At 48.9% G+C, this 27,648-nt stretch overlaps 1 protein-coding gene across 1 annotated transcript; it reads left to right on the forward strand.

The window, feature by feature from the left end:
* Positions 1 to 2,870: 2,870 nt before the first annotated feature.
* On the forward strand, positions 2,871 to 27,561 carry MAN2B1 (mannosidase alpha class 2B member 1). Its single transcript, XM_072149681.1, has 24 exons — positions 2,871 to 3,019; positions 5,842 to 5,944; positions 6,623 to 6,796; positions 6,867 to 7,060; positions 8,773 to 8,905; positions 9,103 to 9,248; positions 9,484 to 9,600; positions 9,682 to 9,764; positions 11,597 to 11,717; positions 11,799 to 11,877; positions 12,235 to 12,344; positions 12,572 to 12,679; positions 22,439 to 22,555; positions 22,700 to 22,888; positions 22,960 to 23,057; positions 23,200 to 23,317; positions 23,819 to 23,937; positions 24,019 to 24,120; positions 24,338 to 24,425; positions 24,518 to 24,598; positions 24,815 to 25,051; positions 25,210 to 25,359; positions 25,444 to 25,546; positions 27,422 to 27,561. The coding sequence occupies exons 1-24, from the start codon at positions 2,951 to 2,953 to the stop codon at positions 27,544 to 27,546; spliced, it is 2,964 nt and encodes a 987-aa protein (XP_072005782.1). The 5' UTR covers positions 2,871 to 2,950; the 3' UTR covers positions 27,547 to 27,561.
* The last annotated feature ends 87 nt before the right edge of the window (positions 27,562 to 27,648 follow it).

Raw genomic sequence — 27,648 nt, forward strand, 5'->3', positions numbered from 1 at the left:
CAGTATTCAGTAATATTTGCTGAAACCACTGTGGTTATCGGAGTCCTGTTCATCCAAATCTTTCTGGATCATGATGGAATGAAAGTGTCAACAGTCAAAGTGGTGGAACAAAGAGGGGAAAGAAGATGTAATTTCTAGTAAAGAGTTTCTCTCCCCATCAGCGGCAGGGTGATTCACTAACAGTACTGCGTTGGGCAGTGTACTAGTAGGGTATGGAATTATGATGGTGTGCAGTGGCATGAGGATTATGGGGGTTCTGGAGAGGTGGGACCACATGGAAGTGATGCATAAGCCTTAATGTTCTCTGGTTGCTTCTAGCTTCTTATTGACTATCCTGCAGCCCCAAGGGCTTCCTCAATGTGCACCCTCCCTTATACACACTGATGTGACTGGCTGCACTCAGGGGATCAGTATTATAAGGTGAAACACTTCCTGGAAAATACTGTCCGCCCTGTTCCACCTGCATCCAGCGATTTGGCATATCCATCCAATTATCTGACACCTCCATCCAGTGAGCCCTGTCTCATCTCCATCCAAAGCCTCCACAACCATTTCAGGCCAGTAACACCTGTGCCACCAACATCTATTGACCCCCCCCCTTGTCTGCCTAATGACCTCCATGACACTGCTGGCTCCATCCAGTGATGTCATCTCCATCCAGATACTCCCCCAACTGCTATGTCATCTCTATCCAAAGCCCATCCACCACCACCACCAGTTCAAGCCTATAACACCAGTGCCATGTCTACATGGTGACATCACTACCTCCGTCCAGTGACCCCTGTGCCAACTCCGTCCAGTGACCCCGGTGTCACCTCCAGCCAGTGACCCCTGTTCCTTCTGCAGCCGGTGACCCCTGTGCCACCTCCGTCCAGTGACCCCTGTGCCACCTCCAGCCAGTGACCCCTGTGCCTTCTCCAGCCAGTGACCCCTGTGCCTTCTGCAGCCAGTGACCCGTGTGCGCTTTCCAGCCAGTGACCTCTGCCTTCTCCAGCCGGTGACCCCTGTGCCCTCTCCAGCCAGCAAATCCCCACCACCATCATCCGGTTTCCCTCCTCTGGTCAGTCGCCCCCATGCCATCTCCCTCCAGTCATGCCAGTAGATCTCTTGCCCTATGCATCTTTCTCACATGACGGCGTTAAGGTCATTAGTGATTACAATATGCAGTAAATGTGTAATAGTAGGAAGGAGGAGCCGCACCTCTGCTCCGGAGAAGTTCTCTTATCTCTGAAGTTTTATTAAATCTGTGCCAGGGCCAGAGGAGTCACTTACCTTGGTGCCAGTGTGTTGTGGGCAGTAACCATCCAATGTCATCCAAGGGTAGTGGGAGGTGACACCTGTAAGGGTACCGCACCCCCTGTCATCTGATCACAAAGATCTATCCACAGTAATAACTATTGCTTCATGAATAAAATCCAAGAGCTCAAGTAAAGACTGACACAGTATTATTACACAGAGAATGGATACAGGGGATTATGGGTCTGTGCCTATGGAAAGAGAGTATAGGCTGTATATATATATATATATATATATATATATATATATATATATATGGGGTGTATATATAGTGTGTATGTAGGGTGCATGTGTAGTGTGTATAGGGTCTACCTATATAGTATATAGGGTTTTATATATAGCGTATATAAGGTCTATTCAGGGTGTATATAATATACTAGCTGTAGATCCCGGTTCTGCCTGAGGTAAGAAATAACTGCTCTTAGCTATAACATAATACAATAGGTTGACAAAAAATATTTTAAATGTATCTATATCTCTCTCTGACTCTCTCTGTCACTGACCATCACTGTCTCTGACCTTCTCTGTTTTTGACCGTCTCTTTCAGTGACTGTCACTGGCTGTCTCCGTCTCTGACCTACTCTTTCGCTTTCAATGACTGTCTCTGTCTCTGGCCTTTTCTGTCTTTGACTGTCTTTCAGTGACTGTCTCTGCCCACCTCTCTGTGTATGTATAGTGTATATAGGGTGTTTATAGGGAGTATGTATAGTTTATATAATGTATATAGTGTGTATATGTAGTGCATATAGGGTGTATACATGGTGTATATAGGGAGTATGTATAGTTTATATAGTGTATATATAGTGATTTAATGTATATAGTGTGTATGTATAGTGTATATATATTGATAGTGTGTATGTAGGGTGTATATAGGGAGTATGTATAGTTTATATAGTGTATCTATAGTGATATAGTGTGTATGTATAGTATTTAGTGATATAGTGTATATAGTGATATAGTTTGTATGTATAGTGTATACTATATGCAAGGAGTATATATAGTGATATAATGTATATAGTGGATATAGTAATATAGTGTATATAGTGTAATAGTGATATAGTGTATATAGAGCATATAGTGTATATAGTGTATATTGAGTATATAGTGTATATAGTGATATAGTGTATATAGAGTATATAGTGATATAGTGTATATAGAGTATATAGTGTATGTAATAATATAGAGTATATAGTGATATAGAGTATATAGTGTATATAGAGTATATAGTGATATAGTGTATATAGAGTATATAGTGTATGTAGTGATATAGTGTATATAGAGTATATAGTGTATGTAGTGATATAGTGTATATAGTGATATAGAGTATATAGTGTATATAGTGATATAGTGTATATAGTGATATAGAGTATATAATGTATATAGTGATATAGTGTGTATAGTGATATAGTGTATATAGGTTGTATAGTGTATACTATATGAAGGGAGTATAGGCTGATAGATGTTGTATAGAGAGTAGCTCCTGCCTCCCCCTGCTGGCGGAGCGCTGTACTGCCGTGTTCTGCATGTTCCAGGTCATGTGTCTATAGACAGCGCTACTATTGGACGCTTGGATGCATCGGGGCGTGGCCGCGGTAACAACTCACATGACGATGTGTAAATCCCCGCAGCGGTAACACAGGGTCAGTGACACGGGATGGAGCGGGGACTGCTCGTACTCCTCCTGCTGGCAGCGGTGCACCGGGGGACAGGCTGCGGCCTCAGCGTGAGTGCACGGGAGGGAGGAGAGGGGTGCACAGGACTGGAGGAGAGGAGAGGGGTGCACAGGAGAGGGGTGCAGAGGACTGGAGGAGAGGAGAGGGGTGCACAGGAGAGGGGTGCACAGGACTGGAGGGAGGAGAGGGGTGCACAGGAGAGGGGTGCAGAGGACTGGAGGAGAGGTGAGGGGTGCAGAGGACTGGAGGAGAGGAGAGGAGTGCACAGGAGAGGGGTGCACAGGACTGGAGGGAGGAGAGGGGTGCACAGGACTGGAGGGAGGAGAGGGGTGCACAGGAGAGGGGTGCACAGGACTGGAGGGAGGAGAGGGGTGCACAGGACTGGAGGGAGGAGAGGGGTGCACAGGAGAGGGGTGCACAGGACTGGAGGGAGGAGAGGGGTGCACAGGAGAGGGGTGCAGAGGACTGGAGGAGAGGAGAGGGGTGCACAGGAGAGGGGTGCAGAGGACTGGAGGAGAGGAGAGGGGTGCACAGCACTGGAGGGAGGAGAGGGGTGCAGAGGACTGGAGGGAGGGGAGGAGAGGGGTGCACAGGACTGGAGGGAGGAGAGGGGTGCAGAGGACTGGAGGGAGGGGAGGAGAGGGGTGCACAGGACTGGAGGGAGGAGAGGGGTGCACAGGACTGGAGGGAGGAGAGGGGTGCACAGGAGAGGGGTGCAGAGGACTGGAGGAGAGGAGAGGGGTGCACAGGAGAGGGGTGCAGAGGACTGGAGGAGAGGAGAGGGGTGCACAGGAGAGGGGTGCACAGCACTGGAGGTAGGAGAGGGGTGCAGAGGACTGGAGGGAGGGGAGGAGAGGGGTGCAGAGCACTGGAGGAGAAGAGAGGGGTGCGCAGGACTGGAGGGAGAAGAGGGGTGCAGAGGACTGGAGGGAGGAGAGGGGTGCACAGGAGAGGGGTGCAGAGGATTGGAGGGAGGGGAGGAGAGGGGTGCACAGGACTGGAGGGAGGGGAGGAGTGCACAGGAGAGGAGAGGGGTGCAGAAGACTGGAGGGAGAAGAGGGGTGCAGAAGACTGGAGGGAGAAGAGGGGTGCAGAAGACTGGAGGGAGGAGAGGGGTGCAGAAGACTGGAGGGAGGAGAGGGGTGCAGAAGACTGGAGGGAGGAGAGGGGTGCAGAAGACTGGAGGGAGGAGAGGGGTGCAGAAGACTGGAGGGAGGAGAGGGGTGCAGAAGACTGGAGGGAGGAGAGGGGTGCAGAAGACTGGAGGGAGGAGAGGGGTGCAGAAGACTGGAGGGAGGAGAGGGGTGCAGAAGACTGGAGGGAGGAGAGGGGTGCAGAAGACTGGAGGGAGGAGAGGGGTGCAGAAGACTGGAGGGAGGAGAGGGGTGCAGAAGACTGGAGGGAGGAGAGGGGTGCAGAAGACTGGAGGGAGGAGAGGGGTGCAGAAGACTGGAGGGAGGAGAGGGGTGCAGAAGACTGGAGGGAGGAGAGGGGTGCAGAAGACTGGAGGGAGGAGAGGGGTGCAGAAGACTGGAGGGAGGAGAGGGGTGCAGAGGACTGGAGGGGAGGAGAGGGGTGCAGAGGACTGGAGGGGAGGAGAGGGGAGCACAGGACTGGAGGGGAGGAGAGGGGAGCACAGGACTGGAGGGGAGGAGAGGGGAGCACAGGACTGGAGGGGAGCACAGGACTGGAGGGGAGCACAGGACTGGAGGGGAGGAGAGGGGAGCACAGGACTGGAGGGGAGGGGAGGAGAGGGGAGTACAGGACTGGAGGGAGGAGAGGAGAGGGGAGCACAGGACTGGAGGGAGGAGAGGGGAGCACAGGACTGGAGGGGAGGGGAGGAGAGGGGAGCACAGGACTGGAGGGGAGGGGAGGAGAGGGGAGCACAGGACTGGAGGGGAGGGGAGGAGAGGGGAGCACAGGACTGGAGGGGAGGAGAGGAGAGGGGAGCACAGGACTGGAGGGGAGGAGAGAGGAGCACAGGACTGGAGGGGAGGGGAGGGGAGGAGAGGGGAGCACAGGACTGGAGGGAGGGGAGGAGAGGGGAGCACAGGACCGGGGTTCAGAGGAGAGAGGAGGAGAGGAGAGAGGTGCACAGGACTGGAGGGAGGGGAGGAGAGGGGTGCACAGGACTGGAGGGAGGGGAGGAGAGGGGTGCACAGGACTGGAGGAGCTGGGTGCACAGGACTGGAGGGAGGGGAGGAGAGGGGTGCACAGGACTGGAGGAGAGGGGTGCACAGGAGAGGGGTGCAGAGGACTGGAGGAGAGGAGAGTGGAGCACAGGACTGGAGGAGAGGAGAGGGGAGCACAGGACTGGAGGAGAGGAGAGGGGAGCACAGGACTGGAGGGATGGGAGGAGAGGGGAGCACAGGACTGGAGGGAGGGGAGCACAGGACTGTAGGGAGGAGAGGGGAGCACAGGACTGGAGGGGGGAGCACAGGACTGGAGGGAGGGGAGGAGAGGGGTGCACAGGACTGGAGGGAGGGGAGGAAAGGGGTGCACAGGACTGGAGGGAGGGGAGCAGAGGGGTGCACAGGACTGGAGGGAGGGGAGGGGAGGAGAGGGGTGCAGAGGAGAGGAGAGGGGTGCACAGGAGAGGAGAGGGATGCACAGGAGAGGACTGGAGGGAGGGAGGAGAGGAGAGGGGTGCACAGGAGAGGAGAGGGGTGCACAGGAGAGGAGAGGGGTGCACAGGAGAGGAGAGGGATGCACAGGAGAGGACTGGAGGGAGGGAGGAGAGGAGAGGGGTGCAGAGGAGAGGGGTGGAGAGGACAGGAGGGAGCGAGGGAGGAGAGGAGAGGGGTGCAGGGGTGTATCTTGTGGATAACACTACAGGCCTGTCTTTTCTTATTGACCTCTCCTATTCCTGTAGACCTGCCCTGCAGCCCCCGAGGGCTTCCTAAATGTGCACCTCATCCCTCACACACACAATGATGTGGGCTGGCTGAAGACTGTGGATCAGTATTATTATGGAGGTGAGACACTACTTGTACCTTAGACCCCTCTGTGTGTCTGGGCACCCCTGCCCCTCCCCCCCCCCCCCCCCTCTGTGTGTCTGGGCACCCCTGCCCCTCCCCCCCCCCCTCTGTGTGTCTGGGCACCCCTGCCCCTCCCCCCCCCCCTCTGTGTGTCTGGGCACCCCTGCCCCTCCCCCCCCCCTCTGTGTGTCTGGGCACCCCTGCCCCTCCCCCCCCCCTCTGTGTGTCTGGGCACCCCTGCCCCCCCCCCTCTGTGTGTCTGGGCACCCCTGCCCCTCCCCCCCCCCCTCTGTGTGTCTGGGCACCCCTGCCCCTCCCCCCCCCTCTGTGTGTCTGGGCACCCCTGCCCCTCACCCCCCCCCCCCCCCCCTCTGTGTGTCTGGGCACCCCTGCCCCCCCCTCTTACCTCTGAGCATCACTAATGTTATTTTGTACATATCACTTGACCTGAAGATTGTCAGATAAGTAAAATTGCAGGAAATGTGTAATGAGTATTTTCAGTAAAAGGGAAGTGCACACCCTCCTTATCTTCACTTATAGTTTCGTTATTTCCCTTGAAGCAGCTGTGAGGCGGCCATCTTGCTTCTCGTTTATCTCTCCTAGAGCCGTTATCTCTGATATTCCCCTCTCCCGTCTCTTACCACTCTCATCTGTTCTGTGTTTTATATCTCACAGCAAAAAACAAAATCCAGCATGCGGGGGTGCAGTATATTCTGGATTCTGTGGTCCAGCAGCTGCTCGCTGATCCCCGGAGACGCTTTATCTACGTGGAGAGCGCCTTTTTCTGGCTCTGGTGGCAGCAGAGGAAGGAGTCTGTCCGGAGAGATGTGATCCGGCTCGTACAGGAGGGTGAGTGCTAGTGGCTGCTGTGAGTCGCCTCGTGTATTCATGGTACTAACCATCCCCCCCTCTATCTCAGGTCGCTTGGAATTTATCAATGGCGGTTGGACCATGAACGATGAAGCCGCCACACATTACAGTCCAATTATTGACCAGATGACCCACGGCTTACAGTTCTTGCAGTCTACGTTTGGTGAATGTGGTAGACCCCGGGTGGCATGGCACATTGATCCTTTCGGCCACTCCAGAGAACAAGCTCTGCTCTTTGCTCAGGTACATGAACAAGGCTTTATACCAGTGGTTCTCAACCTTTCTAATGCTGTGACCCCGCTATACAGTTCCTCATGTTACGGTGACCCCAAACCATGTACAAGAATATGACGACTATAATACTGCCCCTATGTACAATAATATAACTACTATAATACTGCCCCTATGTACAAGAATATAACTACTATAATACTGCCCCCTATGTACCGGGATGTAACTACTATAATACTGCCCCCTATGTACAAGAGTATAACTACTATAATACTGCCCCCTATGTACAAGAATATAACTACTATAATACTGCCCCCTATGTACAGGAATATAACTACTATAATACTGCCCCCTATGTACAAGAATATAACTACTATAATACTGCCCCCTATGTACTAGAATATAACTACTATAATACTGCCCCCTATGTACAAGAATATAACTACTATAATACTGCCCCCTATGTACAAGAGTATAACTACTATAATACTGCCCCCTATGTACAAGAATATAACTACTATAATACTGCCCCCTATGTACTAGAATATAACTACTATAATACTGCCCCCTATGTACAAGAATATAACTACTATAATACTGCCCCCTATGTACTAGAATATAACTACTATAATACTGCCCCCTATGTACTAGAATATAACTACTATAATACTGCCCCCTATGTACAAGAATAGAACTACTATAATACTGCCCTCTATGTACAAGAATATAACTACTATAATACTGCCCCCTATGTACAGGAATATAACTACTATAATACTGCCCCCTATGTACAAGAATATAACTACTATAATATTGCCCCCTATGTACAGGGATATAACTACTATAATATTGCCCCCTATGTACAGGGATATAACTACTATAATACTGTCACCTATGTACAAGAATATAACTACTATAATACTGCCCCTATGTACAAGAATATAACTACTATAATACTGCACCCTATGTACAAGAATATAACTACTATAATACTTCCCCCTATGTACAAGAATATAACTACTATAATACTGCCCCCTATGTACAGGAATATAACTACTATAATACTGCCCCCTATGTACAGGAATATAACTACTATAATACTGCCCCCCTATGTACAAAAATATAACTACTATAATACTGCCCCCTATGTACAGGAATATAACTACTATAATACTGCCCCCTATGTACAAGAATATAACTACTATAATACTGCCCCCTATGTACAAGAATATAACCACTATAATACTGCTCCCTATGTACAAGAATATAACTACTATAATACTGCCCCCTATGTACAAGAATATAACTACTATAATACTGCTCCCTATGTACAGGAATATAACTACTATAATACTGCCCCCTATGTACAAGAATATAACTACTATAATACTGCCCCCTATGTACAAGAATATAACCACTATAATACTGCTCCCTATGTACAAGAATATAACTACTATAATACTGCCTCCTATGTACAAGAATATAACTACTATAATACTGCCCCCTATGTACAAGAATATAACTACTATAATACTGCCTCTATGTACAAGAATATAACTACTATAATACTGCCCCCTATGTACAAGAATATAACTACTATAATACTGCCCCCTATGTACAAGAATATAACTACTATAATACTGCCTCCTATGTACAAGAATATAACTACTATAATATTGCCCTGGATGTATTTGGTCTGATAACCTTCTCTAATTATCTGGTAGATGGGGTTTGATGGACTTTTCTTCGGACGTTTGGATTATCAGGACAAAACAAATCGAGAGAAAACCAAGCAAATGGAGATGATCTGGAGGGGCAGTGATGACCTGGCTGCGCCCTCTGCTGACCTCTTCACAGGTCAGTCTTGTACATTTATTTTCTATATTTCCTGATTTGTAATTGTGGATCCTTCCCTGTGATACATTGCTATATATATATATATATCAGCAGGTCCCGTCTTATTTATACCGCCACATGGAGGAGCGCGCTGTATACAATGTTGCAAATCAATGAAACTGCAACACAAGGTTTACTGATATCCTCATTTTTATCAGGTGTTTTGCCCAATGGATACAACCCTCCGGATCAATTCTGCTGGGATCAGTTGTGTACAGATGCCCCAATAATGGATGATCCACAGATGGAGGACAATAATGTGGACGCCATCGTAACCAACTTTCTGAAGGCTGCAAAAACACAAGTAATAAATCATTCATCGTAACCTTCATGCAAATGACATGTATAGTAGTGGTAGTGGTAGTAGTAGTGGTAGTAGTGGTAGCTGTGCTGAGTAGTAGTAGTAGTAGTAGTACCTGTGCTGTGTAGTAGTAGTAGTAGTAGTAGTAGTAGTAGCAGCTGTGGTAGTAGTAATGGTAGTAGTGGTAGCTGTGCTGAGTAGTGTGTGAGGAATAGATGTAATTTGTTATCCCCTCTAGGCTGGTACCTACCTCTCCAATCACATTGTGATGACTATGGGCTCGGATTTCATGTATGAGAACGCTATTCCTTGGTTTACCAACATGGATAAACTTATTGATGTGGTGAATGCTCAGGTGAGGAGCGAGGGGGCGCCCCGGTGTCTCGTGTAGGGTCATCTGGATCTCCACTGAATAATTTTTTGCTTTCTTTTTTAGCAAGTGAACGGCAGCAAAGTGAATGTGATTTACTCTACTCCGAGCTGCTACCTGGCTGCATTAAACCGCGCCAACCTGACCTGGTGAGTCCTGCTGTATAATATGTGTACTATCCTGTATAATATATATATATAGAATAAGAAAAATGGCAGCACTCCGAGATTCAATGTGGTCAGAAACGTACTATTTTATTCCAGCATGTGCCATGCAACGTTTCAGCTCCCAAAGCCTGGAGCCTTTTTCAAGCAAAGGTGTATACAACAGTGGTACAATTTATACAAAGCATTTGAGGAAGTGACATCATTTATCTTAATGACAACAGGTGCATAATGCAATCTATATACAGTGTTAAGGATACCAATTCATTTTGAGCATCAAAATACAATCATAGAATGTGATCGCAGTGTAGTGTATTCATAGTGTAATCGCTAATGATCGCTCACCAAAAGAACATACTCGCGGGTCCATCGGCGTTCCTAATAGTCGACTGCGCATGACAGTCACATGACGGACACGTGAGTGGTCACGTGATCGCTATGAACGTGGTGGGACGAGAGAGGTCGACGAACAGCGCGCATGTGCACTAGTAACTACTATGTCGCTGTCGCCATATTGGATAAGGGAACATAATGTAGGTAAGTACGTGGGAATATATCCCTGGTGCATCTATAGTGAACTGCAGATGCCTACCGGTGCATGGTTCCAAAGGTGTCACGAGGAATACCCGAGTCCACAGATCACCTATTATGGTTTTCTGAATGGACACAAATCCACACTCTGCAACCCTAATCGGACATTAATCCAAAGGGTGCATCTTGGGGATTAGGTGGTACTCCTCCAACATTCCTTTAGCGGAGCCAATTTTTGCACCTCGAAATAATTACGCTAGTGATATACAAAATGCCCCTTAGAAATAGCATTATCAACCTCTAAAGCCCCCATCAGGACCTAGTATTAGAACATAATCATAGTCTGGTGAGAAAGTGACGCGTCTTCAACGTGAAGTTACAGTGTGGTGCTCAATGTGGAGTGAGATAAGCATCTATAGGAAAAGGAAAGAAAAAATAAAATTAATCGGCTTGAATCACATTATAAAAAATACATAAATAATAATATAATAACACCAATGTACTTCTGAATAGGATAACAGGAGTCGTGTCATGGCAACCTCTGGAGTCACCCAGTCCTAGGTTACATCGAGGGGTCTGAATTCTATGTTGAGCCCTCTAGGTCTTAAGGTATTTAACCTATGGATCCATTCCATTTCTTTTCTATGTAGTCTCAGGGATCTGTCCCCACCTAGTCTATGTGGTGGGACGTGGTCTATTATGCGTACCTTCAATTGAAATTCTCTATGTTTGGCCTCCACACAGTGTTTAGAGACCGGTAAGTCCAATCTCCTATCTCTTATCGATTGTCTGTGATTGTTTAATCTCAGTTTTAATTCCGTGCTGGTTTCCCCAATGTACCAAAGTCCACAAGGGCATTCCAGTAAGTAAATCACATATGATGAGCTACATGTTAAGTAATGCCTGATAGAGTATTCTTTACCTGTGTGTATGTCGGTAAACGTCTTGCCTTTTACTATCATTTTACAATTGACACAGTTCAGGCAGGGGAAACATCCCTTAGTGGCTCAGGATAAAAATGTCTGTGTATTTTTCTTGGCCGAACTCGGAGTGCTGCCATTTTTCTTATTCTATACGTTGGATGAACTGTGATCCCGGTTCTGGGAGCGTGCACCTGAGTAATATTTTTCTTTTTTGAGTGCTGCTATATACTCTTTTTTACTATATATATATATATATTATTTGCAGTTTCTTCCCTATATGAGATTTGTTTTAATGGCTTTAACAACTTTTCCTGTAACCTCTGCCTCCCCATGTGTCATTCCTGTCCTGTCCCCTCGTCTCAGGCCGGTGAAGGTGGACGATTTCTTCCCTTACGCGGACGGACCTCACATGTTCTGGACGGGATACTTCACCAGCCGCGCCGGCTTCAAACGCTACGAGCGGCTCAGTAACAACTTCCTGCAGGTGATGTGCAGCTTATATGTCACGTGGTATAGGGGAGAGTGACCCGAGCAACAGCCATAATGTCATGTCCACCATAACCAGGTCTGCAACCAGCTCGAGGCCATAACCGGACCAGCAGCATCACATGGACCATATGGGACCGGCAACAGCTTATTATTAAGTGAGTCACCCGGCTCCTGATCCTCTTATTACCCCTGTAACATCTTATTACAGTAACCCGGCTCCTGATCCTCTTATTACCCCTGTAACATCTTATTACAGTAACCCGGCTCCTGATCCTCTTATTACCCCTGTAACATCTTATTACAGTAACCCGGCTCCTGATCCTCTTATTACCCCTGTAACATCTTATTACAGTAACCCGGCTCCTGATCCTCTTATTACCCCTGTAACATCTTATTACAGTAACCCGGCTCCTGATCCTCTTATTACCCCTGTAACATCTTATTACAGTAACCCGGCTCCTGATCCTCTTATTACCCCTGTAACATCTTATTACCTATGACTTGTATTTCAGGACGTGCTATGGGGGTTGCTCAGCACCATGACGCAATCACTGGAACAGCGAAGCAGCATGTGAATGATGACTACACGTTGCGGCTGCATAAGGGCTGGGAGACGTGCCAGGTAACCTCGCCCTGCTCTCAGGCTGTATATGAATTGTTTCACCTGAGATGTCAAAAGTTGATATATGATTTCCTTCATTTTTTCATATTTAAAGGGATATTTCAGCAGCTGTAAATATAACCTAATGCTCCATCTCTAAGGGATTTCATATTATAACATGCACCGAGGTAGAGTTATTTTTGTACAATATCTTTGTCCTCTCATCATCTCTTATCTGTAACTCGCAGGTTGTGATCAGTAACGCCCTCTCCAGTCTCACGGGGACCAAGGAAAGTTTCACTTTTTGTAACCTGCTGAACATCAGTGTCTGCCGAACCTCAGAGGAAGCTAAAAGCGTGAGTCTATCATGTTTACTGCTCTAAACATAGGTTTTCCCAGTTTTTTGTGTTGAAATAAGGGATCTCGGCTTATACTCGGGTCGGCTTATACTCGAGTATATATGGTAGGTCTTTATTATATCAGCCTTATATACTCAAGTATAAGCCTAGTTTTTCAGCACAAAATTTGTGCTCAAAAACCCTAACTCGGCTTATACTCGAGTCAACTAAAACATAAAGACAAAACTTACCTTTCTGACGTCACCCGTAGGTCCTCTTCTGTCTGAGACAGTCGAGGACCTACAGGGGACATTGTAAAGATGAGTACAGTGTTATTTTTTTTTCCTGCTACAGGGGCTGGGCAGGCTGTATGCTACAGGGGCTGGGCAGGCTGTATGCTACAAGGGCTGGGCAGGCTGTATGCTACAAGGGCTGGGCAGGCTGTATGCTACAGGGGCTGGGCAGGCTGTATGCTACAGGGGCTGGGCAGGCTGTATGCTACAGGGGCTTGCAGACTATATACTGGGAGGCTGTAACCAATGCATTTCCCACCCTCGGCTTCTAATCGAGTCAATAGGTTTTCCCAGTTTTTTGTGTTGACATAAGGGATCTCGGCTTATACTCAGGTCGGCTTATACTCAAGTATATACTCGAGTATATTATTATATCAGCCAAATTAATTAAAAAACTCGCAGAATAGTGAGTGCAGCTCTGCAGTATAATACAGGATGTAACTCAGGATCAGTACAGGATAAGTAATGTCATGTATGTACACAGTGACTGCACCAGCAGCAGAATAGTGAGTGCAGCTCTGGGGTATAATACAGGATGTAACTCAGGATCAGTACAGGATAAGTAATGTCATGTGTGTACACAGTGACTGCACCAGCAGCAGAATAGTGAGTGCAGCTCTGGAGTATAATACAGGATGTAACTCAGGATCAGTACAGGATAAGTAATGTCATGTATGTACACAGTGACTGCACCAGCAGCAGAATAGTGAGTGCTGGCTCATTCCCCTGTGAACTGCTGACGGGTGTGGTTGTCTGTGACTGAGCTCCTGCACCACCTGGAGGAAGACCAATCCACCCAGGCCTGCTCTCTCCTCCCCAGGGAGAGAGTGGGTTTTCTGGGATGAGTGAACCAGGCAAATCCCAGGCTTCTGCCTCTCGGACCAGGCCGGCGGGGGGCAGGAAAAGCCAGATACCGGCCAACATGGAGGGGGTGAGAAGATCTGCCCGGACCCAAGGACGCAGCGATGTGACCTCGGCTGCCACCCCCAAGACCCAGGGAAGCCGCAAGGTCTCCGGAACACAGAAGATCAAGGCAAGTAACATCAGCCTGAGTGCTCCTCCTGGAAAGCTGAGTGACTGTGCGGGAAAGTTGGGTGGTTCAGCTGGAAAGCTGGGTGCTCACGGAGGTGTGCAAAAAGCATGGGGACATCTAAAGGCCCGGGAGTCTGCTACCATCTATGGCTCCCGGATTGCTGAGCACCTCCGTGAGTACGAGGAAGCTGGCAAGGCGCTGAATAGGCTCCAGGAGGAGATAAGGGAGACCTTGGCCCTAGCGGGGGTGGCTACACAGAAGAAAAAGTCTGATCTTCTTAACACCATTGACAGACTTAAAGCCGAGGTCACCGCTCTGCAGGAAAAACGACGGTTGATCCGGGAGCACAGCGGTCCGTTCAGGGAAAAGTTGGAGAACGACGCCAGATTTGAGGAGATGCGCCAGGAGAAGCTGAGAAAGCTGAAGGGGCTTCAGATCCAGGCGGATGAAGGCGATGGCGATGATGAGGAGGATGAGGAAGACCTGCCGTGTCCGTCTGGTGGCCTGCACCAACACCAGCAGGCCTCGCACGACAGGCTGCCTGCAGAGCAAGCGCCATTACCATCAGGCTGCGGCTCTGCCAACCTGGAGGAGGAAAGTGATGACAGCGGTCAGGGGGGGGGGCGCTAATGGCTCAGATCCGACAGCTCGAGTCCCCAGTTCACCTCCAGAACTTCTCCTTCGGCGATGATATGCCAGATGACGACCTAAAGAGAAAGAAGAGAGCCAGGAAGATCAAGGCGTCTCAGGAGGTGAATCTGGTGTTTCGTCCCCTCCCTGTTCCCTCCGGGCGGGCAGCAGTGTCAGCCTGTCGTGTAGGCCCCGTTGCCCAGCCCAGCACGAATCCTGCAGTGGACTCGGTGCCAGGGTGCGGGGAGATTGCAAAGCCACGTTCCATCATGGCGCAGAGCACCAGCCTTGTTTGTAGTAGCAAGGATGGAGCAGGGAAGGCATCGACCGAAAGGCCGGACAGTGAGGGCGATCCAGCAGGTCCTGGTACTGTGCGCTGCCCCCCAGTGGGAGGGGGGGGGTGGCCCTGTGCCAGGGGCAGTGGCGGTGGCTCTTGTGGCACCTAGCGCTGTGGCTGTTGCTTGCTCCGGTAAGCAGCGGCAGTGTGATGGGGCTGCTGGGGCTTGTGGTGCAGCGCCTCCCAAGCGTCCTGTGCAGCCTGCAGGAAAGGGCACAGGAAAAATATTATTTTGCATTGGATCATCAGACCCAGGAGATGGTAACAAGAGACTTTCCGGACTTCATAAAGATAAGAGACCTCATGCATCTAGTGAGCAGCGGTGCACAAACATTAAAATAGCTGGTCAACAAGGGGTTAATGCCAATGAGGCAGAGGGCACAAGTAAGATCGGGGTTGGAGCTGCCTCTTCTCAGGCTGTATCAGCTATGGAGGTGGTTCTACCCCCAGTGCCCAGTGACGCCGAGGCAACCCCAGGTCCTCCTGGCCCAGCTGGTGTGAGTGATGCAGGGAAGCGAGGCAGTAATGCACATAGTGTGGTGAATGTGGGGGTGGTGAATGGTGCTGAGGGGGATCCTGGTGTGAGTGCTGGTCCATCTGCACCCCCAGTGGTGGCCGCTCCCATAAGGAGCTATGCGAGTGTCACCGCTGGGGCAAGTGGGGTTAACTCCTTGTCTCCTGACTCTGGGAATAGCGTTTTGCAAAGGCGTCTTCTGGAGGCTCTCAGGAGAGGGGAAAAGTCAATCAATGTAGAGGGGAGAGATGTTGATCTGTCCTTCTGGACAGACAGGCATGGCCTGGCAGCCTTCCAAGAGAAAAGGGGGGGAGAGACTGTATGGTCTTTACCCACAACTGGGCCCTGTGCTGCCCGTAGGAATGTGGTTCGTCTTCGCTGGAGGGGCAGTGACGCATGCCCACCCAGGTCAAGGGTGGTGGAGCTCCTCCTGAAGATGAACTTCAGGGCTAGTGACATCTTTGCCCTGATACATCCTTATGGTACTCTGGAGTTCGATGTCAGCTTTGTTCGGCCGGAGGGCTTAGAGCTCTTCTGGTCGAATTATGAGCTGGCAAAGAACGAGCCTGGCTGGCGAGACTTTGCTGTGCAAGCAGTGTCTCGCCAAAACACAGTCAAGAAGGTGACCGTTTTGACCCGTAACGAGTCACTTTCTTGCATGGACATCATGACTTGGCTAAGTCGTTATGGTGAGGTTGTACAGGTACCTCAGAAAAACCGCAATGAATTTGGCATTTGGTCTGGGGCCTGGACCTTCATGATGAAGTTGAAGTGTTCAGGCGGCACAGTCGCCCACATTCCTTCTTCAGCCTTTCTTGGGCGAGACAGAATCCTGATTTTCTACCAGGGGCAGCCGAAGGTCTGTCACAGGTGCGGTGACCCCACACACTTTAGCGCCAGCTGCCAAGTGCAGAAGTGCGCTTTGTGTGGTGGGCTAGGTCATCTCGCTGCATCCTGTAAGGACATTAGGTGTAACCTGTGTGATGAGCTCGGTCACCCTTTCAGCCGTTGTCCTCGCTCCTTTGCCAATGCGGTTGTGACCCCAGTGGAGGAGAGCCATGAGGTTGCTTCTGCTGGGGAAGGTACCAGCAGAGGTGGAGGAGCTGAGGGGCCTGTGAAGAAAAGCAAGAATAAGTCACCTTCTCAGTTGAGGCGGCTTGAAGCCAGACAAAAAGGGAGAGAACTGGGGAAGCCTCAGGTTGCTGGGGTGACCCTTGGTCCTTCCTCAGAGGCTGGTCTTGCTACTGAGGCCCTGAGGGATGATGAGTTGGATGAGGAGGTCAGGAGGATGGAGCGCGAGAAAGGTGCCATGTCCTCCACGTCCTCCCATTATGAGAGTATGGATGAGGATAACAGGATTTGGCTAGAAAATAAGCGCAAGCAGAAAAAGAAAAAACGCGGCCGATCTAAGGTACCTAAGGAAGGGAAAACTTCCTCCCCTCTGGTTGAGCTTTCCAACCGGTTCCTCACCCTCGATAAGATCGCCTCCTCGGAAGGAGAGGCTGAGGGTGGGGTTCTGGAGGTGGCGGCGGAGCAGCCTGCAGGGGGCGCCGAGTCTCTATCCTCTGGGGATGCTGGGTCCTCAGAGTGGGAGACTGACTCAGAGTCAGGAGACAAGGACGAAGGAGAGGGTGGTCCGGGTGGGTCCTTGGGGGCCAGTAATAACATGGACACCTCGATTTCATTAAAGAGAAGTTGCCCCAATTCTGAAGGGAAAAGGGAAAAGGCATCATCTTCAGAGGACAGTAGGGGGAAGGGAAATAGTAAGAAAAAAGCCGTCTAACTCAATCACTCATGATGGCGGCACCCACTCCGTTGACGCTGGCGTCCATTAATGTCGCTAGCATTAAGTCTGATACGGCTAGATTTGCGGCCTTTGATTTTCTCGGCCGTGTTGAAGCCGACATTTTATTTTTGCAGGAGACCAGGCTGCCAGATTTGGCGGCCGTGTTTAAAGCTAAGAGGGAATGGAGACATGGGCCTTCCTATTGGTCTCTTGCGGCCGAGCCGTATAGCGGGGTGGCGGTCCTTTTTACCGCGCCGGTAGAATGCCGACGAGTTATTGAGTTAGAAATGGGGAGGTGCCTGATCCTGGATGTCCTCATGAAGGGACAAGAACTGCGCCTAATTAACATCTATGGTCCCCAGTCCAAGTGGGACAGGAAGTGTCTCTTTATGAGGATCAAGCCCTACCTTTTTACAAGTCGGCAGGTGGTCTTTGGAGGGGACTTCAATGCTGTCACGAGGTCCCAGGATAGGGGAGGTTCCAGAGACAAGCTGACTTATGATAGCGTTGCTCTTAATAGCATAGCTAGTGAGGCTCGCCTGGTGGATGTCCACATCCGGCACACCCCAGGCCACGCGGGGTTCACCTACTATAGGGGTAGCTGTAGGTCTAGAATAGACAGGTTTTATTTAAAGGAGGAAGCCATTTCTTCAGCAGTGTCCGTTGTTGAGGTGGAGTTCTCCGACCACTGTCTAATTTTGTTTTCTCTGAATGTTACAGAGACCCCCCGGATGGGAAGAGGCTACTGGAAACTCAATTCGTCTCTCCTGGAAGAAGCAGAGATAAGACAATCCTTTGAGGACTTTCTTCAGAGCCAGGTACCATTGCTGGGCCTTTGTAGCAGTAAGTCAGAGTGGTGGGAGATGCTCAAGAAAAGGGTGGCGAGATTCTTCCGCCAGCTCTCGAGCCTCAGGAGCCTGGACAGGTACCGCCTGTATCAGGGCCTGAGGAGGAAACTCGAGCATCTCGTCTCGACTGGAGGTAGTCGTGAGGACATCTCCAGAGTGAAATCCTTGCTGAAGAGGTGTCAGTACGATAGACACGCATCTTTGGTTTTTGAGAGGGATTACGGGAAGTACCGCTCGCCCGACCCTTACAGGAACTGCAAGATGTCAGTGAGTAGTAAAGTTGTCACAGGACTGGTTGACAGTACGGGATCCCTGAAAAGGTCCAGATCAGGGATTCTGGAGGTCATCAGATCCTTCTACTCGCACCTCTTGGGCAGGAAGGATCTAGATCGGGATGTGATGTCGGCTTTCCTGGCTGAAACTGTCCCTGAGCCAGGAGTAGACCCCTCTCTTGATGTTTTGACAGAGATGATCAGTGAAGAGGAAGTCAGCCGGGCGATTGAAGGGCTCGCCCTCAAGAAATCGCCAGGTCCAGATGGCTTAACATCTGAGTTTTTTAAGACCTTTAAGGACGCCTTGGTTCCCCTCTTGACTGAGGTATTCAATGAGTGTCTTTCCTCGGGCGCTCTGCCGAAGTCAATGAGGAGGTCTGCCCTGATCATTCTGTCAAAGGGTAAGGACCGATCTCGTATTGAGAACTGGCGTCCCATAGCGCTTCTCAATACGGACAGAAAGGTTTTGGCAAAGGTGCTGTTTAATCGGCTGGTGCAGTTTGCGCCCCGGCTCCTTTCGGGGACCCAGCACTGCTCTGTTCCAGGCCGCAGTACATTTAGTGCTGTGCTTTGTGTTCGGGAGGCAGTGGAGCAGGGCAGGGCTGGTAACTGGAAGGGGTACTTGCTGTCCTTGGATCAGGCAAAAGCGTTTGATCGGGTTGACCACGAGTACCTCTGGTCTGTCCTTCTGAGGTATGGCCTGCCGGGGGAGTTTGTCAATTGGCTAAAGGTTTTGTATGCAGGGGCAGAGAGTTTCCCGCTTGTGAATGGTTGGATTGGCCGCTCTTTTGAGGTCGGGTCTGGTGTTCGCCAGGGTTGTCCTCTGAGCCCACTTTTATACGTGTTCGCGATTGACCCATTCCTTAGGAGGGTTGATCGTGGGCCGTTGGTGGGAGTCGGGATGGACCAGGCGGCACCGGAAGCCACTCTAAGGGTGGTAGCTTATGCCGATGATGTCACCGTTTTTGTGTCCTCGAGAGGGGAGGCGCAATGGGTGATGTCAGAGGTTGACCGCTACTCAGAGGCTTCTGGGTCCAAGATCAACCGGGATAAGTGTGAGAGTCTCTGGCTGGGAGAGGGGGATCCAGGCTTTGATCTCCCGGACACTCTTCCAGGGCCCCAAGACTCTGCCAAAGTTCTCGGCATCGAATTTGGCCAGGGGGATTACCCCATGCAAAACTGGGATGGCAGGCTTAAGATTGCCGCTCAGAGGGTGGACCAGTGGAAGGGTTGGTCTTTGACCCTCAGGGAAAGGGTGAACTTGATTAAAACTTACCTGCTCCCATTGCTGATATATCTGGGCAGTGTGTGCATGTTGCCAGAACCCCTCTGGACTCGGGTGTACAGTCTGTTCTTCCAGCTGTTATGGGGGAATAGGCTGAACCTAATCAAGAGGGAGGTTACTTACCGCACGAGGAGACAAGGAGGGTTGTGTATGGTCAACCCTGTGGTGTTCCTAGTGAATACCTTTCTTAAGATCAATGTAGCAAACCTCTGGAAAGAGAGGGCTTCTCCGTGGGTATACTCCTGCAGGGGATGGTTTCGGCCTTTCTTCCAGGAATGGGAGACAGGAGGACAAGTGAAGGATCTTCGCACACCGCATGGGCATCTTCCGGCTTACGCTACCCCGGTTCTGAAGGTGATTCGCCGGTGGGGTCTGGGAATGTGGGAGATCAGGACCATGTCGAGGAAACTCCTTGACAAGAGGGTTCTGTTGACCCATTTCCAGAAGCCTCTGGCCCTCAGGGATTGCCCAAGTCGGGATCTTGGGGTGGGTTTGAGTTTATTGAATTCCATCAGGATCCCCTTGAAGTTTTGGGACGTGACTTGGCGCTGCTTCCATGGAAAGCTGTGTGTGAGGGACAATCTGAAGTGTAGGAGCTCTGAGGAAAGGGGTTGTCCCCGGGAGGAGTGCGGTGGTCTGCTGGAGAGCATGGACCACTTCCTGCTTCAGTGCCCCTTTAACACAGAGGTGTACAACCGGGTGGGCGCTTCCATCCATTGGCCCGGGTTGGCCGGTCTCTCCTATGCGGAGTGGGCCTATGGAGCATTCAGAGGCCTGGGTGGCCGGGACCGCTGCACGTTATTCCTAGTCAGTCTAGTGGTCAGGTACCACACGTGGAACGCACGGTGTTTAGTATCGACGCAGCGTAAAATCCTCCCGGTGGATGAGGTGGTTAGGAACATTCTGGGTGACCTGGTGAAGGTGCGCTCTCTGGAGTATGAGAGGCGGGGCACGGGGAGGGCCTCTCTCCTTTGGAGGGGGTTCTCCTTTAGTGTCCCTTAGTCTGTCATCTCCTCTCCTGGTGTTGGGGCTGATGCTGCACTGTAGATTTTTGTTTTGTATCTGAGCATATAGAGATGTAGGGGCTTGCAGGCGCCGAACCTGGGCTTTATGTGGTTGGTTTGTTATATGTTGATATGTTTAATGTGTTTGTATTTTGTGTACAGTGTGTATTTATGTAGTTATAGTTAATGTGTATATAGGTGGTTGGTTTTGGGGTGTTGGTGTTAGGGTGTTAGGTTGGGAGGGGGGTGGACGGGACTTGGACTTTATGATCCTGGGCACTGGTCTGGACTATATAGCGCGAACTTTGGACGTTAGACCAGTGTCTGGGTGGGAGGGTGATGGGCGTGGGATTTAGTTAGTTATATTTAATGTTTTTATTTCCTGTTTGTCTTTTTTTGCTGTGTATTCTTTAGTTATTTATGAAAAAAAAAAAATAAATAAATTATTATAAAAAATTATATAAAAAAAAAAAAAAAAAAATTAGGTGGTGGGATTGGGTGAAGGTTTTGTTTTATAATGCTGATTGTGTGGTGTGTGTGTGGCTGGGCCAGGAGATTTTTGTAAGTCTCTTTTAGTTTGTATTATTGTTTTGTTATTATTATTATTGTTTTGTTTTGCCAGAAGTTATGGCTTGATTTATGTTTATTGTTGTAATGTTTTTCATTTTTATATATAAAATAAAAGATTTACAGGATGTAACTCAGGATCAGTACAGGATAAGTAATGTCATGTATGTACACAGTGACTGCACCAGCAGCAGAATAGTGAGTGCAGCTCTGGGGTATAATACAGGATGTAACTCCGGATCAGTACAGGATAAGTAATGTTATGTATGTACACAGTGACTGCACCAGCAGCAGAATAGTGAGTGCAGCTCTGGGGTATAATACAGGATGTAACTCAGGATCAGTACAGTATAAGTAATGTCATGTATATACACAGTGACTGCACCAGCAGCAGAATAGTGAGTGCAGCTCTGGGGTATAATACAGGATGTAACTCCGGATCAGTACAGGATAAGTAATGTCATGTATGTACACAGTGACTGCACCAGCAGCAGAATAGTGAGTGCAGCTCTGGGGTATAATACAGGATGTAACTCCGGATCAGTACAGGATAAGTAATGTTATGTATGTACACAGTGACTGCACCAGCAGCAGAATAGTGAGTGCAGCTCTGGTGTATAATACAGGATGTAACTCAGGATCAGTACAGGATAACTAATGTCATGTTTGTACACAGTGACTGCACCAGCAGCAGAATAGTGAGTGCAGCTCTGGGGTATAATACAGGATGTAACTCAGGATCAGTACAGGATAAGTAATGTCATGTATGTACACAGTGACTGCACCAGCAGCAGAATAGTGAGTGCAGCTCTGGGGTATAATACAGGATGTAACTCAGGATCAGTACAGGATAAGTAATGTCATGTATGTACACAGTGACTGCACCAGCAGCAGAATAGTGAGTGCAGCTCTGTAGTATAATACATGATGTAACTCAGGATCAGTACAGGATAAGTAATGTCATGTATGTACACAGTGACTGCACCAGCAGAATAGAGAGTGCAGCTCTGGGGTATAATACAGGATGTAACTCATGGTAAGGCCATAGACTGAAGTGGAGATGTCAGGATTAGTAGATGGCGGTGAGACAAGAAGTTGAGTTAGTATTTCGGATGCAGAGTGTGTCCTGTATATACAGGGAGACGTATACTGTAGTATATATGATGATCCTTCATTGTACTTTGACTCTTCCATGTTGTCTGTTACAGTTTAATGTGTTCCTGTACAATCCTCTGGGACGTGCAGTTACATGGAACGTCCGGCTTCCAGTCAATGGCGTTGCGTACACCGTACAAGACCCTTCCGGCCGCGCTGTGACCAGTGAGGTGAGGGCTGTGGGGGGTTATGATGTGTGAATTGCAGATTCCATTAAAACATATAGTTTTTTTTAGTTTAGAAAAATGTCTATTGTATGGGTTTTATTCTTGCTGGTTGTTACCAGGTCCTGACCTCTTACCTTCCCCTCCTAGGTCAGTCCAGTATCTGCATTCACCAAGGACATCCGCAGAGATAAGGGGACAGCGCAGAGGGACCTCCTTTTTCAGGCCCAGATTCCTCCGTTAGGTTTTAGTAAGTTCACTGTTCAGAAAGTGTCCGCCCCGGAGAGATTCTTCACAAAGACAAAGAAGAAGATTAGTCCGTCTAAGATTGAGAACAAGGTGCGTTATAGTGTTGTTATATTATAGCGCCCCCTCTGTCAGTCATCCTCTGACTCTTCCCTTCCCTCTAGTATTACAGGGTAGAATTTCACCCAGAAACTGGACTGATATCCGGCATCTATAACCTGGTGAAGGGGATCTATTTACCCTTAACACAAAACTTTTACTGGTGAGAATCCTTTCCAGGATGGAATATTCTTCATTGTTTAGTGAATGGTCTGGAGATGAGCGTCTGGTTTGGCCTGTATAAAGGCCGGACATTGACATTGGTGCTGGAGGAGCAGCTCCCATCACTGCATATTCTCCTGCAGGTATAACGCCAGTGATGGTAATGCAGACAGTACACAGACCTCCGGGGCCTATATCTTCAGACCTAACACATCCACACCAATTCCCGTGTCACAGAGTGTCCGCAGTTACCTGGTGCAGGTGAGATTATCAGGATTCTGAATTGCAACAGTTACATTTTATGTGCACAGCATTGGAAGAGAGCTGAGCATTTCTAGATATGTAATGGAGTCGGTGAGCCCTTTCTCTGTGTGGGGTACTGTCTGTAAGATGTTCCCCCTGTGTGGGCGTAAGTGTTGGTGAGCCCTCTCTCTGGGCGGGGGTGCAGTCAGTGACACGTCCCTCTGTGCGGGGGGGCTGTCCCTCTATGAGCGGTTCCTCTGCGTGGGGTACTGTCCCTCTGTGCGGGGGGGCTGTCCCTCTATGAGCGGTTCCTCTGCGTGGGGTACTGCTCATCTGTGCGGGGGTACTGTCCCTCCTATGAGCGGTTCCTCTGCGTGGGGTACTGTCCCTCTGTGTGTGGGGTACTGTCCCTCTGTGTGTGGGGTACTGTCCCTCTGTGCGTGGGGTACTGTCCCTCTGTGCGTGGGGTACTGTCCCTCTGTGCGTGGTACTGTCGGTGACATGTGCCTCTTTGTACAGAACTCCCTGGTGCAGGAGGTGTACCAGAACTTCTCTTCGTGGTGCTCCCAGGTGGTGAGACTGTACTCGGACCAGCCGTATGTGGAGCTGGAGTGGACAGTGGGGCCTATTCCTCTGAGGTAAGTGCATGGTGATGGGTCGGAGGTTGTTGTTATGGTGAATCCGAATATCAATTTATGGATAAGATTTTCTCCTGTCAGGGATAACCTGGGAAAGGAAGTCATCAGCCGCTTTGACTCCAAGTTGCAGACAAATGGCCTGTTTTATACTGATGCAAATGGAAGACAAATTCTACAGCGGAGGTAAATGTTACCCACATATATATCTCTCCAGGCTACATCGCTCCTTCACCCTACCGGGTTACCTTGTGGTGGGAGGAGTGATATAGCTCCTCCCTCCTCCCTGTCATCCTTGGCATAAGTCTCTCTCACAGCTCCTCCCCCTTGTCTGTGTGGGTGGAGTTGCAGACCTTATATGACATCATTTTTACTCCTGGTTTCTTTAATTCTCTTTATATAGAAGAGACTTTCGGGAAACCTGGTCGCTGCAGCAGACTGAACCTGTAGCTGGAAACTACTACCCAGTAAACAGCCGGATATATATAAAGGTGAGTCATGTGTAGATCAGTGGGAGTATAAACCCCATCAGAATTCCATACTCCATATATATCACCTTGTCTGGCGTCTGTACGTCTTGCAGGACAAGAATATCCAGCTGACGGTACTTACAGACCGCTCACAGGGAGGATCCAGCATCACTGACGGGTCACTGGAGCTCATGGTGAGTGGAGCTGCTTTTCAGGTATTTTTGGGGGTTGTAGTCCTCTGCCATCAAAGGTCTCCATTCGTCTTACAAGGAGCAGTGCATTGTGGGAGTTAATATTCCTAGTACAAATGTCTGACTACAGGATGGAGCTAACCTGATGTCTGCGTCCATCAGGACGTCTTAAGTAACTACATTCAGGTCCTTGTACGTTGTGTGATCCTTTCCTGCCAGGTCCACAGGCGTCTCCTGTATGACGATTACCGTGGGGTGGGAGAGCCGCTGCTGGAGCCCGGGCAGTACGGAACGGGGCTGATAGTACGGGGGAGACACTTACTGGTGCTGGACACCCCGAAAGATTCTGCGGATGTTCATCGGACTCTGGCCATACAAGAATACATGTCCCCCCAAATTATCCTTTCTCCTGGAAATGGGGTGTCCTATGACTCAAAGCAAAATCCAATCAGCCAGGTAAGTGTCAGAGCAGTACTGCTTCTGATAGGTAGGTAGATCACTTATTATAGGGGATGTCAGGTACTAGTATTACAAGAAGGAATCTTATGGGGGTTCTCATGTTCACCCCTGTCTCTAGAACACTATACAGCTAGTAATTCTTCTCTTTTCCAAAGTTCTCAGCCCTTCGGACCCCACTTTCGAACAACATCCACCTCCTCTCCCTCGCTGTGCATGAACCGCACAAGCTCCTGATCCGGTTGGAGCATCCCTTCCAGGCACACGAGAGCAGTAACTACTCCCAGCCTGCCACAGTCAACCTCCAGGTGAGGCCTCAGGCGGAGGCTAATCTGCACATGATGTAGTATTGGACCCCGGCTTCTGATCCGATCTCCTCTCTTCTCCTGCAGGAAATGTTCTCTACCCTCTCCTTCTCCGAGGTGGAAGAAATGACTCTCTCCGCAAATTTACCAAAGAATAAGATGAGTCGTATGCGCTGGAGAGCGGCGGGAGGTGAGTGATTGGAGCAGAATGTATCACATAATCCTATATCCTCCAACCTTCTATTCAGCTGGTCCATTCTAAATATAAAGCAACATGGATGTGGGCAATAGGAAGGCCCTAGATTTAGAGGAGGCATTGGCACCCTGCAAATCTAAGATGTGTAGCCCATGTAGTGCTATTAATTACACCCAAAAGTTCAATCTTCATCTCATCACACCAGAGAATCTTATTTCTCATAGTGTTGGTGATATATTCCTCTACAGTGGCCTTCCTGGACCAAGAGAACAAAACAGCCGCCATTTTGGAGACTAAGTGGACATTTTAGGTCTGGCCTGGGGCGGGGATATGTTGCCCACTCAGAAGCTATATGGTGAAATGTCATAATTCAGCTATTTTTTTGGGAAATTACTGCTTGCCTTGCAGCCTCTCCTTGACATTTTGCTGTCTTTCGGCCTGTATGCTTATATCATGTTTTGGTTAACAAGAAGCGTTTGGAGCCGTATTCTGTACATTTTGTAGATAGATAAACCGTGTTGTTTATATTATCCTATCAACAAGGTCCCTGAGATCTGAGCACAATTTATTAACCTTTTTGTAGAACGTATTAGAGGGGCGGTTGTACTGCATTTGAACTAAGCCTATAGCATCCAAGCACCTTATCAACGCCCTCTGCTGCTTTTTCTGTTTTTATATACATGACTGGGGTTTTGAAATAAACGGTGTGATTTCAGTGCAGCTGAAGAGCGTGTCTGTGTCTTGGTTTGTTCTCTCATCCCGGTACCGGGCAGCCATGAAAGAGTTAATTTGAAAGTCACCTTTACAACTGATAAGGGCGGTTTAAGCCTTAGATAAAAATCTATATAAATAGTCTGGGATCCTTCATGCGTTTTGCACTGTATGCGGCTTTCATATGTCTTGTACTGAGGAGAAGCTTCCAGACTCTGCCATAAAGCCCCGAGTGCTGCAGGCTGCAGTGATAGGTGACTCCCATCTCCCTACTGCATCTCTGGAGCTCAGACACAGGGATCTTAGGGTTCTTATTTACCTCTCTCACGATTGCTTAGTTTGGCTGGATGGCCAGGTCAAGAAAGAGTTGTGGTCGTCCCAAACTTTTTCTATTTGACGATTATGGAGGTCGCTGTGCTCTTACAAATCTTGAGTGCTGCAGAAATTCTTTTGCAACCTTTACCAGATCTATGTCTTGCCACAATTTCCTCTGAGCAACTTGGGCAGTTCCTTAGACCTCATGATTCTTATATGCTGTGACATGCACTGTGAGCTCTTATATAGACATGTGTTTGCATTTTCTAAAAAAGTCCAATCAGTTTAGTTAAACACAACTGAACTTCAATGAAGGAGTAGAACCATCACCAGGAGGTTGACAATGAAATGGGCAACATGTGAGTTATATATGATTGTCACAGCAAAGGGTCTGAATACTTACCATCATGTGATATTTCATTGTTCTAGTTTAATAAATTAGCAAAATTATCTAATTATAAAATTAGTGGTATTCTGAAACAGCTATGGATGTGTCTTGTGTAGAATAAGTAATGTATCACATACAAGTAAAGACACCAGAATCATTTGATGGTTTAATGGCCAAATAAGAAGCTTTACATTAAGAATTCAGCCAAGATCCCCTGGGGGTGAGCGTTCCCACCACACTCGCATATGAAACATAGACCACGGGTGCGTCTACTTGCAGACACAATATTCTGTACAGTTCCTATCAGATTACTTACAAGACCCTGAATGGTTTGCTCTGCCACCTTGTAACCTGTGTATTTAAGATGCTGGTGAACAAGAAAGTTACAAAACTCTTCACTCCCTTTAAATCCGTCCCCTCCCATATATTACAATCTGTCTGTTTCTTCTTTGCAGCTTCTGATCACCCAAGAGAAGACAAGTCTTACTCCCTGGACCCCACAAACATCACACTGAACCCCATGGAGATCCGCACCTTCCTTGCTACTAGCCAGTACAGAAAGCCGGACGCCAATAGCTGATCATAGAACTACGCCTTACCGATCGTGCATTATTCTCCATGTGCCAGGGCCAAATAAACTATTTTTCAAAGAAAAAAAAAAATATGAAGTTTAATTTACTCT

The sequence above is a fragment of the Engystomops pustulosus genome, chromosome 4 (genome assembly GCF_040894005.1).
Source record: "Engystomops pustulosus chromosome 4, aEngPut4.maternal, whole genome shotgun sequence".
In the NCBI taxonomy this organism is placed as follows: Eukaryota; Metazoa; Chordata; class Amphibia; order Anura; family Leptodactylidae; genus Engystomops; species Engystomops pustulosus.